Genomic DNA, 13,888 nt, shown 5'->3' with positions numbered 1-13,888 from the left:
TAAATCAAAGCAGAAAATCTTGTCCTTTCTTCTTTTCCAGTGTAGAGTTCTCTGCCCTCCCTGAATTCAAGTGTTACAGTGAGTCACACCAACTCTAAAACTATGTGGCAGTTTCACAGAAAGGTTCTTATTCCATTAACTTCAATTGCTTTCTCTGAATAAGTAACACAAACCCTTTACTATACAGAAACAATTCCAGAATCACTTCAGAACAATTTAAAACACAAGATTTTTGTTATAAGGATGAAATGTCAAAATCAGGAAAGAATCCAGGATGGTTTAACTCTCAGGATTTGTCTTGGCTTTGCTGCCGTGAGAAGTTTGGCCAAAGTATTCATGCTATTAAATTCCCTACCTTAAGGAGGTCTGTGTCACTGAATACCTGCAGTGCACCATAAACATGCATCTGAGTTTGAAAGAGCCTAAAGAATATCTGTGACAGAGAAATGAGAATAAAGCCTTCTCTTGGAATTAACTGCACAATGTTAAGACTTTTGGAAGACTTGGATGTCTTTTTGTTTCAAGTACTGTAAGTTGTTGAAAATGAGAACTAAAACTTGCTCTGAATGGTGGAGTTCTTTAGCCTTTTACTTCAAAACTTGTTTTTCACTTGAAAAATGGTTGCTTATTCTATTACTTGTAACGCTTCATTGTAGCAGAAGCTGAAAGGGATGTTAAATTGTTTAGATTTCATTTCAGTGCCTCATGAATAGGAACTGGAACATAATCTCTGTGAGGGTGGTGGTGGGCTGTTAGTCTACTGTAAGGTAAACTAACTTTGAGTGCCTGAGATGTATGTAGTAACAGTTACCATCAGGAATCAGAAACTAGTCTGACTGAACTACAGGTATCATCTAAGATTGTGACACATCTGTTTTAAAGTAAAATCTTAGGAATGTTTTTCATGAAGGCATCTTAACAAGTTGGAAACCATTTCAAAAAGGAGAAGCAGCAAAGCAAAAGCAATTGGTTGCGATTATTCACTTTTTTACCTTTTTCGTTATTTTCCTTTTTTATCAATAAGCCTTATCCAGATGGACAAACTCTGCTGAGATGCTGGCTTGGTTTACGGTTTGCTTCTTCCCTTGCAGGTCAGAGCTGTCTCTGGGGGATGTATCTACGAGCTTTCTGAAGGGGACTGTCGCGGCTGCACAGTGTGACTGCAGTGAGTATGATGGGTGTGAGTGCTGTGTGCCTGCCCTGAGACTCAACTACACTTACATCATGTGGCTGAAGATGATGGTTGGTGTTACACCTCTGTGGTCACCTTTGATGTCAGTCAAGCCCATAGACATAGGTAAGTACAACTATATTTGAAATAGTTTTGAATGGAGGACAGCAGCAGAATGTCTCTTTTGGAGAAGGAGGACACAGAACAGGAACAGGCATCCTGGTGCTGTCTCACTTGCTCAGGGTGGTGCTGTACACATTTCCTAGCCTTTTAATGCCTCTCTGGGCTCTGGTACAAAACCAAACTGAGCAAAGGCCATGCTGCCAATGTGCTTCAGCTTTCAGTTCTAATTCAGACCTCTCTGTGCCTGAGTCTGGGGCAATGGTGGAGGTTCTCTATGTTGTGAAGACTTCAATTAAAAAGCAGGTGGAACTGTTCCTAAAGTGACTTAGCAAATAAAACTCCCTCTTCTCTCAAGCAGCTCTGTTGTCCTGATGCTTTCTTCCTTACGCATTACCAGTGCCAGTGTTTTCCAGCTATTTCCAAATCCATTACTCTGTATTTAATCAAGTTAAAACTCTACTGATATTATGACTTTGATATGTGTTGCTATCCAATATGCACAGTTATTGCAAATCTTGACAGATTTCAAAAAGGTGGGGAATTGGTCAGCTGTGGGGGGAAATAATAGGAGTTATATAAAATTATTCCTAAAGGATGTGCTTTGCAAACAGAATAAGTTAAGATAACATAATTAGTTTGTGCCACTTAGTAAAGTGTATTTAGAACTTGCATAACATTATATGTTATATAATCAAACATGGAGCTGTGAATGAGGACAAGGTGAGCCAAAGGACACTGTACTTAAATAGTGATTTGAAAAGGTCTCAGCAACAGGTAAAAGCAGGATCAAGGCTCCCTGCCTTTGTCTGATGAGGAGTGAATGTAATCCTGATGATCATTCTAAATTGCCCATCCATTTCCCTCTCCAGAGTGTTCTGTTCATCCTCCTGGGAAATTTCTGAAACCCTCCTTTTTATTTTGCCCTAATGTAGCTCTCCTGGAGACTTTTTTTCATAGCCATAAGCACTGTGGAAGGCATGGGAGTATCTAGCAATTCTTTGTGTACGATATGAGGACATTATCTCCTGTCTCTTCAGGAGCTGAGCAAATTGCTTTGCTCAGCACTCTCATCCCTCTCAGTCCTCTTTGCAGCAAAACAGGTACATTAATGTTTGGTTAATGGGGAGAATCATGGCCCAAGGCAAGAAATGAATGCAGTTTTAAGGCAAACATCGGGTCAAACAGCATGTCCTGCTAACTGTAACAGTGCCAGGGTGCACTTTTCCAGTGATATTACACATTAGTGTGTCATACACCAGCTGTAGAGAAGCTCTTGGAAACTGAGTTCAAAGAAGTGGCATGGAAAAGACCCATTGCCATCAGCAGTCACAGGCAATCAGGTTAGTGGTAAACTTGTCAATTAATTTGTCTGCAGTCAAGCCTGAACCTCCTTTGAACCTGCATCTAGAAATGACAGAGGAAGGTCAAATGAAGATCTGCTGGTCTGACCCTTTGTTGATGCCATACCCACTTCAGTATGAAGTGAAGATCTCTGCAAACTCAGGTCAAAACAGTTGGCAGGTGAGTCAGCTCTGCTCATGTATTTTACAGTGCAGGTTGGTGGGTTTCTATGGAGCCCAGGATTTCTTAGCACCCTCCTTGTCCTTGGGCAAGTAGATCTGGTGGGTTGAGAACTCTCCTTAGGCAGTGGCTGGTCTGGTGGAGCTGGGCATGGCACACTGAGCCGGTGTGTCCAGCAGACCCTGGTAAACGTCAGCAGTGTGCTGGTGAGCTCGACTTGACATCTGCTATACCAGCAGAGACACTACACTGATACAAGACCCATCTCCTTTTGGGTCTTACACACAAACTCCCATCTTTCTTTTTGGATGAAATACTAGACTCTGTGAAGTCTAAAAGCAAAGGTCTTTCTTTTCAGCAACCCCCAAATTCCATGATAAGTTAAATATTTATAGCTTTTATTAGTGAATTGCTTTTTCCTGTTGCTACCACACAACTGTCTCTGCAATAAAAAGGAGCTGTTATTTAGGAGTTCATAATGAAATAACTTGTTTTCTACAGGGTCGTGCAATATCTACCATATTTGGATTTACATAGATTTAAAGAAGAAACCTTTTTTTGCTGAAATTGGCACCTAAAACCTACTCTCTAGACTGTTTTGGTTCCCTCTGTCTTTCTTTGTCCTGTTTCATTATACAATAATAATGGCTTCTGATAATCCCACAGATGGTTCAAGTTGCTCTGGAAACCTCACTGGCCATAAACAATACACTGCTTGGGTCTTCATACTTAGTTCAAGTGCGGTGCAGGAATCATCATGGTCCGGGGTTCTGGAGTGACTGGAGCACACCATACAACCTCAACTTGGGAGGTAGGTCTCATGCGGTCACTTATGTGCAGTGTTTTGGAATAGAATACACTTCCCAGTTTGGTTTGTTTTGTGGAATGAGTATTTGAGAGCATGTATTATACTAGGAAGGTACAGCAGGCATGAGTTGAGCTGAAAAATCCCATGAAAGTACTTTCCCTTTCTGCTTCTGGCTCCCCATGGGCAGGGACCCCTTCCACTGGAGCAGCTTGCTCCAAGCCCCTGTGTCCAACCTGGCCTTGAGCACTGTCAGGGATGGGGCAGCCACAGCTTCTCTGGGCACCCTGTGCCAGCGCCTCAGCACCCTCACAGGGAAGAGCTTCTGCCTAAGAGCTCAGCTCAGTCTCCCCTCGGGCAGGTTCAAGCCATTCCCCTTGGCCTGTCCCTACAGGCCCTTGTCCCAAGCCCCTCCCCAGGTTTCTTGTAGCCCCTTTAGACACTGTGAGCTGCTCTTAGGTCTCTCCAAACCTTCTGCAAGCTGCACAAGCCCATGCTTCAGCTTCAGCTAATGCTTCAGCTAACATGATTTCAAGACCCTGCAGGGTTCAAAGAGTCAGATGATTATTCCCCCCTCACTCCTCCAAACCCAAACATTGTTCTTCTCTTATTTGGATCCTCTCTCAATTTTACGATTTTATGTGTTGACTGTCTTTTTGAGATGAGTTATGGAAGCAAACCCTTTCTATCTTGCAAGTACTACTTGCAACATTTGAATAAGCTGACCTGGTGCCTTAAGTTGGCTGAGTGGAAAGCAGCAGTGTTAATCTGGTTTCCTGAGATTTAATTTACAGCAGCTCCTATGATTCCCTTTTTCCCTTGTGCTGCTGTGTATTGCTTTCACTGGAGCCTCCGGTGATTTCTGCTCATTTAATTCAGGTTTGCCTGAGGATATTAAAGATATTTAGCAGAATTTACAAATGTCAGTTATTGAGTGAGACAGTCAAAGGCTCATTCCTGACCCTCTCCTAGTAATTAAGAAGTAGGAAATGTAGAAATACACCTGGATAATGTTAATATTTTTGTATTGTATCTTCCTTTATGGGTATTTTTGCATGGATTCTAATCTCAATTGATATTTTTCCCCCTTTTTCCCCTTCTGTGTAGCTCAAGTCCTGTACTTCCCTCCTAAGCTACTGACCAGTGTTGGTTCTAATGTTTCCTTTCATTGCATCTACAAAAATACAACCAAGCTTGTAGCATCCAAGAAGATTGTCTGGTGGCTGAACTTAGTAGAAGAAATCCCACAAAGTCAGTATACGCTTGTGAATGACCGTGTAAGCAAAGTTACTCTTTTCAACTTGAAAGCAACAAAACCTAGAGGAAGTTTCTTCTATAACGCATTGTACTGTTGTCATCAAAATAGGGAATGTCATCATAGATACGCTGAATTATATGTAGTAGGTAAGATTCCAGATGATTTTAAATTATCATTTCACTGCCTTTGAATCGTAAGATCAGAATATCTCCATTGTAAGCTCCAGTTAGATTTTATTGAGCAGTTGTAATAAATGTTTTTATACAAACACTTATATCTTCATTAATCTGAACTTTCCATGTGTTTTAATCAGATGTGAATATTAATATCACCTGTGAAACGGATGGGTACTTAACTAAAATGACTTGCAGATGGTCTGCAAACCCAAACACTGTGCTCCTGGGGAGTTCCTTGCAGTTAAGATACCACAGGTGTGTATATAGCTGTTAATGCACTCATTATGTTTGGGAAGTGTTGCTCTGGAAATACTATTACAGCAAAGAATTCTGAATAGATGTAATTATAAAACATCCTTAGCTCCTGTAAGCTGAAATTTTTCCCTCCTGGAAATCCACAGGTATTAACTATTTGTACTGCCAACCATACGCTGGGCTGCACCCCCAGAGTGTGAGCAGCAGCTCAGGGAGGGGGGATCCTGCCCTCTGCTGTGCTCTGGGGAGGCCCCCCCTGCAGCCCTGATCCAGCTCTGGGGCAACAGCACAAGGGGGACATGGAGCTGTTGGAGTGAGCGCAGAGGAGGCCATGGAGCTGCTGTGAGGGCTGTAGCAGCTCTGCTCTGGAGCCAGGCTGAGAGAGCTGGGCTGGGGCAGCCTGGAGAAGAGAAGGCTCCTGAAGGGGAGACCTGAGAGCAGCTCCAGTGCCTAAAGGGGCTGCAGGGAACCTGGAGAGGGGCTTGGGACAAGGGCCTGTAGGGCCAGGCCAAGGGGAATGGCTTGAACCTGCCCGAGGGGAGACTGAGCTGAGCTCTTAGGCAGAAACTCTTCCCTGTGAGGGTGCTGAGGCGCTGGCACAGGGTGCCCAGAGAAGCTGTGGCTGCCCCATCCCTGGCAGTGCTCAAGGCCAGGTTGGACACAGGGGCTTGGAGCAAGCTGCTCCCGCGGAAGGGGTCCCTGCCCGTGGCAGGGGTTGGAGCTGGGTGAGCTTTAAGGTCCCTTCCAGCCCAAACTATTATAGGATTCTATGATATATGTTTAGAAGGCGGACCATAGATACCCAAGTGTGTAACACGCATTCTGTGAAAAAGCTTCTTCCATTCAAGATGGAAAAAGTCTTACTTATATAGAGAAAATCAAATCTTAGTTCATAAAGGGAATACTGCTTTATGAAGGTAGGTAGTATTTTTGGTGGCCAGAGCAATTCTTAGTTTTCAGGTGTTTTTCAGGTGTTTTCATTTAGGTGGTCTAATTTTGTCTGTCTGGGGAAGAGCAGGAGAACTGGGATGTAGAACAAACATTCCTGCTTGCAAAATACAAACCTGAGTATTAAACCAGTGCTGTGATCATCCTTATCTTCATTCATGTGCACAAATACTGCCTCTGATAGTGTTGGTTTACCATGAAACTAAAAAAAAATCCTTCAGATACACTAATATATTGGACTAATACTTTGGAGTTTTCTAGAACTGTATTAGTCTTTATAGAAACAAGACAGACAGACACCCCTTCCTAAGAAAATGTCTTTAGTTTCACTGTTCTGCTGGACCTGATATGCAGAGTTTTGGCACACAAGCTTAAAGCAGCCGTGAGGGTCCAATCCTTTGGGAAGCTGAACTGTCTTCTCTGTTGGAGGCATACTATTGTAGTACCAAGGTGAATATTTCTCAGCGTTTTCTGTATTAAAGTAAGAACTGGGATGCCTGAGATTGCATGTGGAGGTTTTTAGGGCAGGATTAGTGACTAACTGGCTGCTAAGGTAGGTTTTGCTTAAACTGTCTTCAAAAATATGAATGTAATGAGTGTGCAGCTGAGCAGGGAGCTTGAAATAAAACCCATGCTGCTCTTGCCAAGCTTTTTATTCCCACTTTTTACCTGATCAGGTTTATTTAAAAATGTTCTTTTCTAGCAGGAGGTGATACCTCGTGCATTTGTTACAGTTTGGTAGATCAAACAGTGAACTTTAATACAGAGTGAAAATGCTGCTCAGAAGCTGGTATTTGCTGTGATCTTTCTTTGGGATTTTATTTGTTTGTTAATAGTAGGATCTGACAGAGGAAAAATAAAGCAAATAAATAATGGGGGACCCCATTCATGTAGTGATTTCCATACAGTTTAAGACGTTTGAAAATGTACACTTATGAGAATACCAATATGATAGAATCGTGGAATGATTTGGGCTGGAAGTGACCTTAAAGCTCATGCAGTTCCAACCCCTGCCACGGGCAGGGACCCCTTCCGCGGGAGCAGCTTGCTCCAAGCCCCTGTGTCCAGCCTGGCCTTGAGCACTGCCAGGGATGGGGCAGCCACAGCTTCTCTGGGCACCCTGTGCCAGCGCCTCAGCACCCTCACAGGGAAGAGCTTCTGCCTAAGAGCTCAGCTCAGTCTCCCCTCGGGCAGGTTCAAGCCATTCCCCTTGGCCTGTCCCTACAGGCCCTTGTCCCAAGCCCCTCTCCAGGTTTCCTGCAGCCCCTTTAGGCACTGGAGCTGCTCTCAGGTCTCCCCTTCAGGAGCCTTCTCTTCTCCAGGCTGCCCCAGCCCAGCTCTCTCAGCCTGGCTCCAGAGCAGAGCTGCTCCAGCCCTCGCAACACCTCTGTGGCCTCCTCTGCGCTCACTCCAGCAGCTCCACGTCCCTCTTGTGCTGCTGCCCCAGAGCTGGATCAGGGCTGCAGGGGGGGTCTCCCCAGAGCGCAGCAGAGAGGCAGAATCACCACTGTTATTTGTATAAGATTCTGTTACGTATTGGGAGCAAAAATACAGAAAAAGAATATGAATTTTGAAACCAAATGAAACAGGGGTTTTAATTACCTAACTTTTTTGTAAGAGACACCACAAGTATGCAGGAATTGCTGGTGTTTGCTTAGACATAGCAAGTCCTCATGGTAAAAGTTGAAAGTCAGATGTGTCACATCACCATCAGACACATCTGGTTTTCCAGGAGCCCACAGCTATTCTTCTTAGTGACTGATGCAATTATGTCCTGCAGATGAAAGCCAGTGTTCTGCAGTACATTGGTGTGATAGCTTTGCTCTTGGTGTCTTGTTTTGGTTGGGTTGTAACTACATCTTCCTTTACAGCCAGTGCTGCCAACAGAAACAGTGCAGAGATGATCATCCTGTAAATCCAGGGAATGCCGAGCTGAATCTTCAAAGCACAAGGCACCAATCTAATCACTATTAGCTGTGTGGACAGGAAGAGATTCAGCTCAGTGTAACTTCTGTGGTTCAGTTGGATAACTAATCCCTATCTGGCCACTCTCACCACAAATCTAAGCTGACCACGAAGCTTAGGAAAAATTAGGAGGAATTTGAACACTTTCCATCACTGATAAAGTGTCCGGTGCTATTTTACCCAGAGTCCAGCTCTCCTCTCTTCTGTTGCCAGATGAGATACTGTCTGTATGTGGTATTTCAATAGCACCCTCCAGAACTGATATTTTTTTATGGGATTTCCATCTCCTGGAGACTTCACTGCCTGACTGATCCATGTGGCAGCCTTCCCCTGGATGCCCTTTGCTGTTTTGAAAGCCATATTCTCAGCTGGAGTCAATTCTTGGCTGGAGATCTGCCGTGCTATGTGTATTGCTAATAAACACCGCTCAAGGAACGTGATTTAGATTGAGGGGAGACTGAGCTGAGCTCTTAGACAGAAGCTCTTCCCTGTGAGGGTGCTGAGGCGCTGGCACAGGGTGCCCAGAGAAGCTGTGGCTGCCCCATCCCTGGCAGTGCTCAAGGCCAGGTTGGACACAGGGGCTTGGAGCAACCTGCTCTAGTGGAAGGGGTCCCTGCCCGTGGTAGTGGGTTGGAACTGCATGAACTTTTTATTGTCTTCCAAGCCAAACCAGTCTGGGATTCTATAATTTATCAGTATTTGTTGGTGCCTGCTCTTGTTGTACCTCCTTCTTCCTGTAGTTAGTTTCTTATCAGAAGATTTCCACAGGGGAGAGCCTTCATGTTTTGCTTTGTTCAGTCTAAGAGCCAAAGCTTGGAGGAGTAAAACTGCAATATTATTTATCCATTTTGTGCAGATTCAAGTTCAAGATCTTTCCAAATAATCATCAGAAAACCCCAGATGGTTCCAGTGACACCACTTATTTTAATTGCCTTCAGAGTTCTATTTTACTGATGCCACAGGCAGCTTATAGTTGCAGTGTGTTGACTGAATGTGGTTTTTCTCTCTTTTAAGGAGCAGAATTTATTGTTCCGACTTTCCAAGTACATCTCCAAAATCAGAGGTGAAAGAATGTAATTTGCAGAAGAACCATTCTTATGAGTGCACATTTCAGCCTATTTTTCTTTTATCTGGATATACCATGTGGATAGAATTTAAGCACTTACTAGGAACACTTGAATCCTCACCAACTTGTGTCGTTCCAGCTGATGTGGGTAGGTCCAGATTCGTGCACGTCTTTCTTCACTTGTGACCTTGGATTTCATTCCTTATATGGTATAGGTAAAGTACTTCTTCATAGCATTTTAACTCAATTAGATTGTGGAAAGAACATAAGCACATAAAAGCTTTGATATTCTCTTCTAAAAGACTTTGGATTAAATGATATTTCCATACCTTTGCTTGGCATAGGAGCAGATTGTAGCTGCAGCTAATACCTAGAACATGAAACATCCAGTTTTGTGTGTTTATACTATAGGGAGTTTTGCAAAGAGATGTATAGAAGATGCAAGGATTAGATTTAGGAACAAAGTCTCATTTTGAAGGTTCTTGGTTATGTTTCTGAAGTCTTTAAGTAGTTTATACTTTGATGCAGCACTATATGTGTTACACAGTTACCTGTTCACTTACAATCATAGGGACTGCTCATGCTCTTGCATGTATTTGCAAAGCTTCTTTTGTGACACAGAGCACTTAAATTTGTATAAAAGCAAGAGGCAGGGGCAGTGTTTGAGTGTTTTGAAACATTGCAAAATGTGAAAACACTTATTATCTGCTCTGTGACTCAGAGCATTCATTAGACTCTCTTTTTTGGACACAAAATTGGACAATATGTACAGAGAAAACATGGCAGCTGGAGCACAGAAGTGCTACATGAAATAAAGCAGAATAATAAAACACATCTATTATGTATGTGGAGAGCAGCTGTAGTGTTAGTCTGGAGTGGGCACGGCTGTGCTCTCAGTTGGCTGTGCCCTTTTGGATGGAGGTGCTTGCTTTGGACAGTGCTGCACAGTGAGGAGTTGTAGCAGAACTTCAGGAGCCTGGTTTATTCAAGTCATCACTTGAAAGCAGTAGAGTTGACCTACACTGGATGAAAGGTGCTCTGTGTCGTGGTAAACCAAACCAGATTCATTCTAGCACCACCCAAAATTGAAAGCTTATTTTACTAGTTTTGTTGTTTTCTCCTCACTCACCATCTGATGAGCCAAAACAAGTTTTATATATATTTTTATATGTATAAAATCATTTGCTGTTTGTACCAGGGGAGGTACAAGGTGCTGGCACCAATATAAGCTATTGGGGTTTGGTTTAAAATGAAATGTATTGAAACTTGTCCATGGATGATTATTTTGTTACTAAATGAAATGCTTATTCTGTCAGAAACTTTGATTTTGAGATTTCAACTTAAGATTTTCTTTGGTGATTTTACTTTGGGTCAAAATCAGAATGAATTTCCCATTGACAAGCATTGTCTTTCTCAGTCAGCAATGCTCTGTCTGCAGAGAATAGCCCAGCCAGCCTGGGTAGGTGAATGGTTATATTTACATTCTAGTCCAGCTTTACTTGGGATGGCAGAAGCCACAATGTGATACCTGCCACACTCAGGGCAGAAGAAAATAACCCAGGATGAGTGGGTTTAACGAGGAATGTCCTTGCAGGCCTTATAACCTTTCTTTTTCTTTCCATTTTCTAGTGAAGCTGCTTCCTCCCTCCAATGTTAAAGCAGAACTCACCAGGAATGTTGGGCTGCTGAACGTGAGCTGGACAAACCCTCTGTTTGCAAACAGTGATCTGAAATTTCAGATTCGGTATGCTGTGAACAGGGAGGAAATGATGTGGGAGGTACTGTCTCTTTTAATCTAGATCATGGGTTGATGCAGTGTTGTCACTGAGTGTGTTAACTGGGTTTAGGTGGAATTTGTGGCATGCAGTGAATCATGGTTATAATGGTTATGTTACAGATTAATTCACTTTCTCACTGGATTCATTTTCAGGAATTCTGACTCTGACAGATGCTAAAACAGCCTTTTGTTCTTACTCAGCCTGTTTTGACTTCTATTACAGCTTTATGAAGTTTCAAGTGCACCCACAAGATCAGCTGTGATAGAAGTTCAAAACCTTTGTGTTGAGTATGTTGTTCAGGTCCGGTGCAGGGAGCTGGATGGGTCAGGCTACTGGAGCAACTGGAGCAGATCAGCCTATACCCTTGTAAAAGATATTAAAGGTACTTGTGCTTTCAGAGTGCATTCTTTGGGTCTGTGCAGCTTCAGACCGAAGAGTGACACTGTTCTTTCAAAACTGCAGCTCCCTTACAGGGCCCTGAATTTTGGAGGATTATTACTGAAGATCCAGCAAGGAGGCAGAAGAATGTTACACTGTTGTGGAAGGTGAGAACAATTCCATTTTGGTCTTTCACTTTGATCCAAAACCCATGGGTAGAATTGCCAGAAAGGGAGCATGATGAGCATGCTTCCCTGGGAGGTAAAGCTGGGCAGTCACTGCTTATGGGGCTTCACTTGGGATGTGACTTCTTTTGAGTTATTACCTCTTGCTTGGCTAATACTGGAGGCAAGTGGAGGTTGCTGGTGAATATTGACTGTAATACTGTGATACAGTGGGAAGTGGGTTTGTCTTCTTTGCTCAATCAGCTTGTGTTGGACTTTACTCCCTTCTGGTTTTATTCTCTTTATTCTCTCCTGCACCTTGCTGGCACATGTTGAGCTAATCTTGTACCCTAATCATTACCAAGTTCACAGTAATGCAGTAGGACAAGAACTTTCCTAGTACTGTGTGGTTGGTTGTGAGTTGGATGAGACATGCACTGGCCGCAGGCATGTTCCACACTTGGGGAGCTCACAGGCCAACCTCCTGAACTGATGTCTGTAGAGTGGACCCATCTGAGGTCCAGTTACCTGCATCACAGCCGTGTTGAACTGTACATGGGGCTGCATCACAGCCATGGGGAGCATCCTGTTGCTCCTGATATCTTACAGTCCTCACTACAGGAAAGCCCCCAGATCTCCAGGCAAGCTACAAGTTTCCTTGCCTTTGTGTGGAGACCTGTACTTTCAGTGTTAGTTACACAAATGCCATGAAACAGAGACTTAAAATGCAATTTGCTCTCAACACTCAGAAGAAAGAGTAATGTGGAATCACAGACTGCAATTTAGAATGAGGTGCAGTCTTTAGCTGCCAAGTTCTGCTGACTGAGATGCCTGAGCAGAATGTGCCACTGACTCCTAGGGAGCTGCCTGTACAAACACCACTACAACTGCACGTAAACTGGGCACAGTGAACAGGTTAACACAGGACAGAGAAAAAAACATATCCATGACTACTCACTCCTGTTTGCCCATGTGTAGTGTGCAGTCATCTGTTCTGTTTTCTCAGTCCTGAAAAAGACTGAATGTGAAACAGTGAGTTACTAAAGGAGCCTGAAAGTTTGTATTTCCTTGTGCCCTCTTTTTCCCCCTGGAAAGACAGCAAGGAACTGTGTCAGCTCTTAGGGAGGGAGATAGAAGGAATTAAGTCTTTAGATAGACTACAGAGCCTTTGCTAAAAGGACAGTAGACAGCCTATAGAATATTTTTACTGGATCATGTTTTCTTAACATTGGAACGGTGCCTTCTGCCCAAATAACATTTGCTTCTGAAATCAAAGGCTGGGAGATTAATTCATGCCAATATTTGCTGCAGCCACTGATGAAGAGTCACTCCTTGTGCAGTGTGAGCCGATACGTTATACAGCATCAGACATCAGGAAACACCACATGGTCAGAGTATGTTGACAATGGCACTACCTGTTCATTTCCATGGACTGAACACACACACACCATTACTGTTCTGGCCATGAATTCAGTTGGAGTTTCTTCAGTTAATTTTAATTTAACTCTATCCCAGCAAATGAGCACAGGTAAGAAACACCTATTAGTGACCATTTTGAGATGTGGAAAATGCTGGGAATTGTTGTGATGCTTTTGGACAAAGCTTACTTTATAATCAAATTCTCTTTCTTAGGATAAAAAATGTTCTGTGATGATACATTCAGCTGTATATGGGAAACAGATTCTGCATCTCACCAACAGAGCTAGTTGAAAAATGAGATTTCCATTGCATGAAAACCTTAACGACCTTTGGGTTGGGAAAAGAGTTGTCTGTTACTTTCCACTAGCAGAATCTAAAATAATTAATCAAAGAGTAAGAAATTCTTGCTGTAGGACTGATCTTTCATCTACTTTGTCTTAGGAACACCCAACATTCCTTCTAGGGAATGTTTGGTTGTTTCCGAAATGATATATGGTCTTATTTCTCTGGCTGCTCACCTGAGGGGCTGCCAGAGTACATAGTTTGAGGGGTTTGGCTTTACTTCCTAAGCAGCCTCTCATTGATTCAGCTGCTTTATTGATTCACTCTGCTTTACTAATGAAATAAAGCCTGTTGCATTGAAATACTTCAATTGTGTAACATTCACGTGCAACTGTATGCTGTGGGAAACATCACTGCAGCCTATTTGGAAAACTTTTCTGCTCTAATGCTATTTTAAAAGCATTATTGTGGATAAAATTCATTCTGATATTGTGTGTAAATGTGCTCTGGAAACCCTGTGGTTGGTAGCAGATGTCATGGGAAGCCTTTGTCCAGCTGGATTGTTACCTTGGTGTATTG

General features: G+C 43.0%; 1 protein-coding gene across 3 annotated transcripts in view; it reads left to right on the top strand.

Moving 5' to 3' along the window:
- LEPR (leptin receptor) overlaps positions 1 to 13,888 on the top strand; it is a 38,686-nt gene that overhangs the window by 14,015 nt on the left and 10,783 nt on the right. For all 3 annotated transcript variants that reach the window (XM_065673110.1, XM_065673109.1, XM_065673111.1), the window contains exons 5-14: positions 1,092 to 1,297; positions 2,670 to 2,815; positions 3,482 to 3,626; positions 4,728 to 5,024; positions 5,192 to 5,309; positions 9,237 to 9,436; positions 10,918 to 11,066; positions 11,289 to 11,448; positions 11,529 to 11,611; positions 12,920 to 13,136. In XM_065673110.1, the coding sequence (XP_065529182.1) occupies positions 1,092 to 1,297; positions 2,670 to 2,815; positions 3,482 to 3,626; positions 4,728 to 5,024; positions 5,192 to 5,309; positions 9,237 to 9,436; positions 10,918 to 11,066; positions 11,289 to 11,448; positions 11,529 to 11,611; positions 12,920 to 13,136 (1,721 nt within the window). The remainder of the gene's footprint in view (positions 1 to 1,091; positions 1,298 to 2,669; positions 2,816 to 3,481; positions 3,627 to 4,727; positions 5,025 to 5,191; positions 5,310 to 9,236; positions 9,437 to 10,917; positions 11,067 to 11,288; positions 11,449 to 11,528; positions 11,612 to 12,919; positions 13,137 to 13,888) is intronic.

This window comes from Lathamus discolor, chromosome 3 (assembly GCF_037157495.1).
Source record: "Lathamus discolor isolate bLatDis1 chromosome 3, bLatDis1.hap1, whole genome shotgun sequence".
Lineage (NCBI taxonomy): Eukaryota > Metazoa > Chordata > Aves > Psittaciformes > Psittacidae > Lathamus > Lathamus discolor.
Note: the sequence above shows the minus strand (reverse complement) of the source record. Positions and strands in the feature narration are given on the sequence as shown.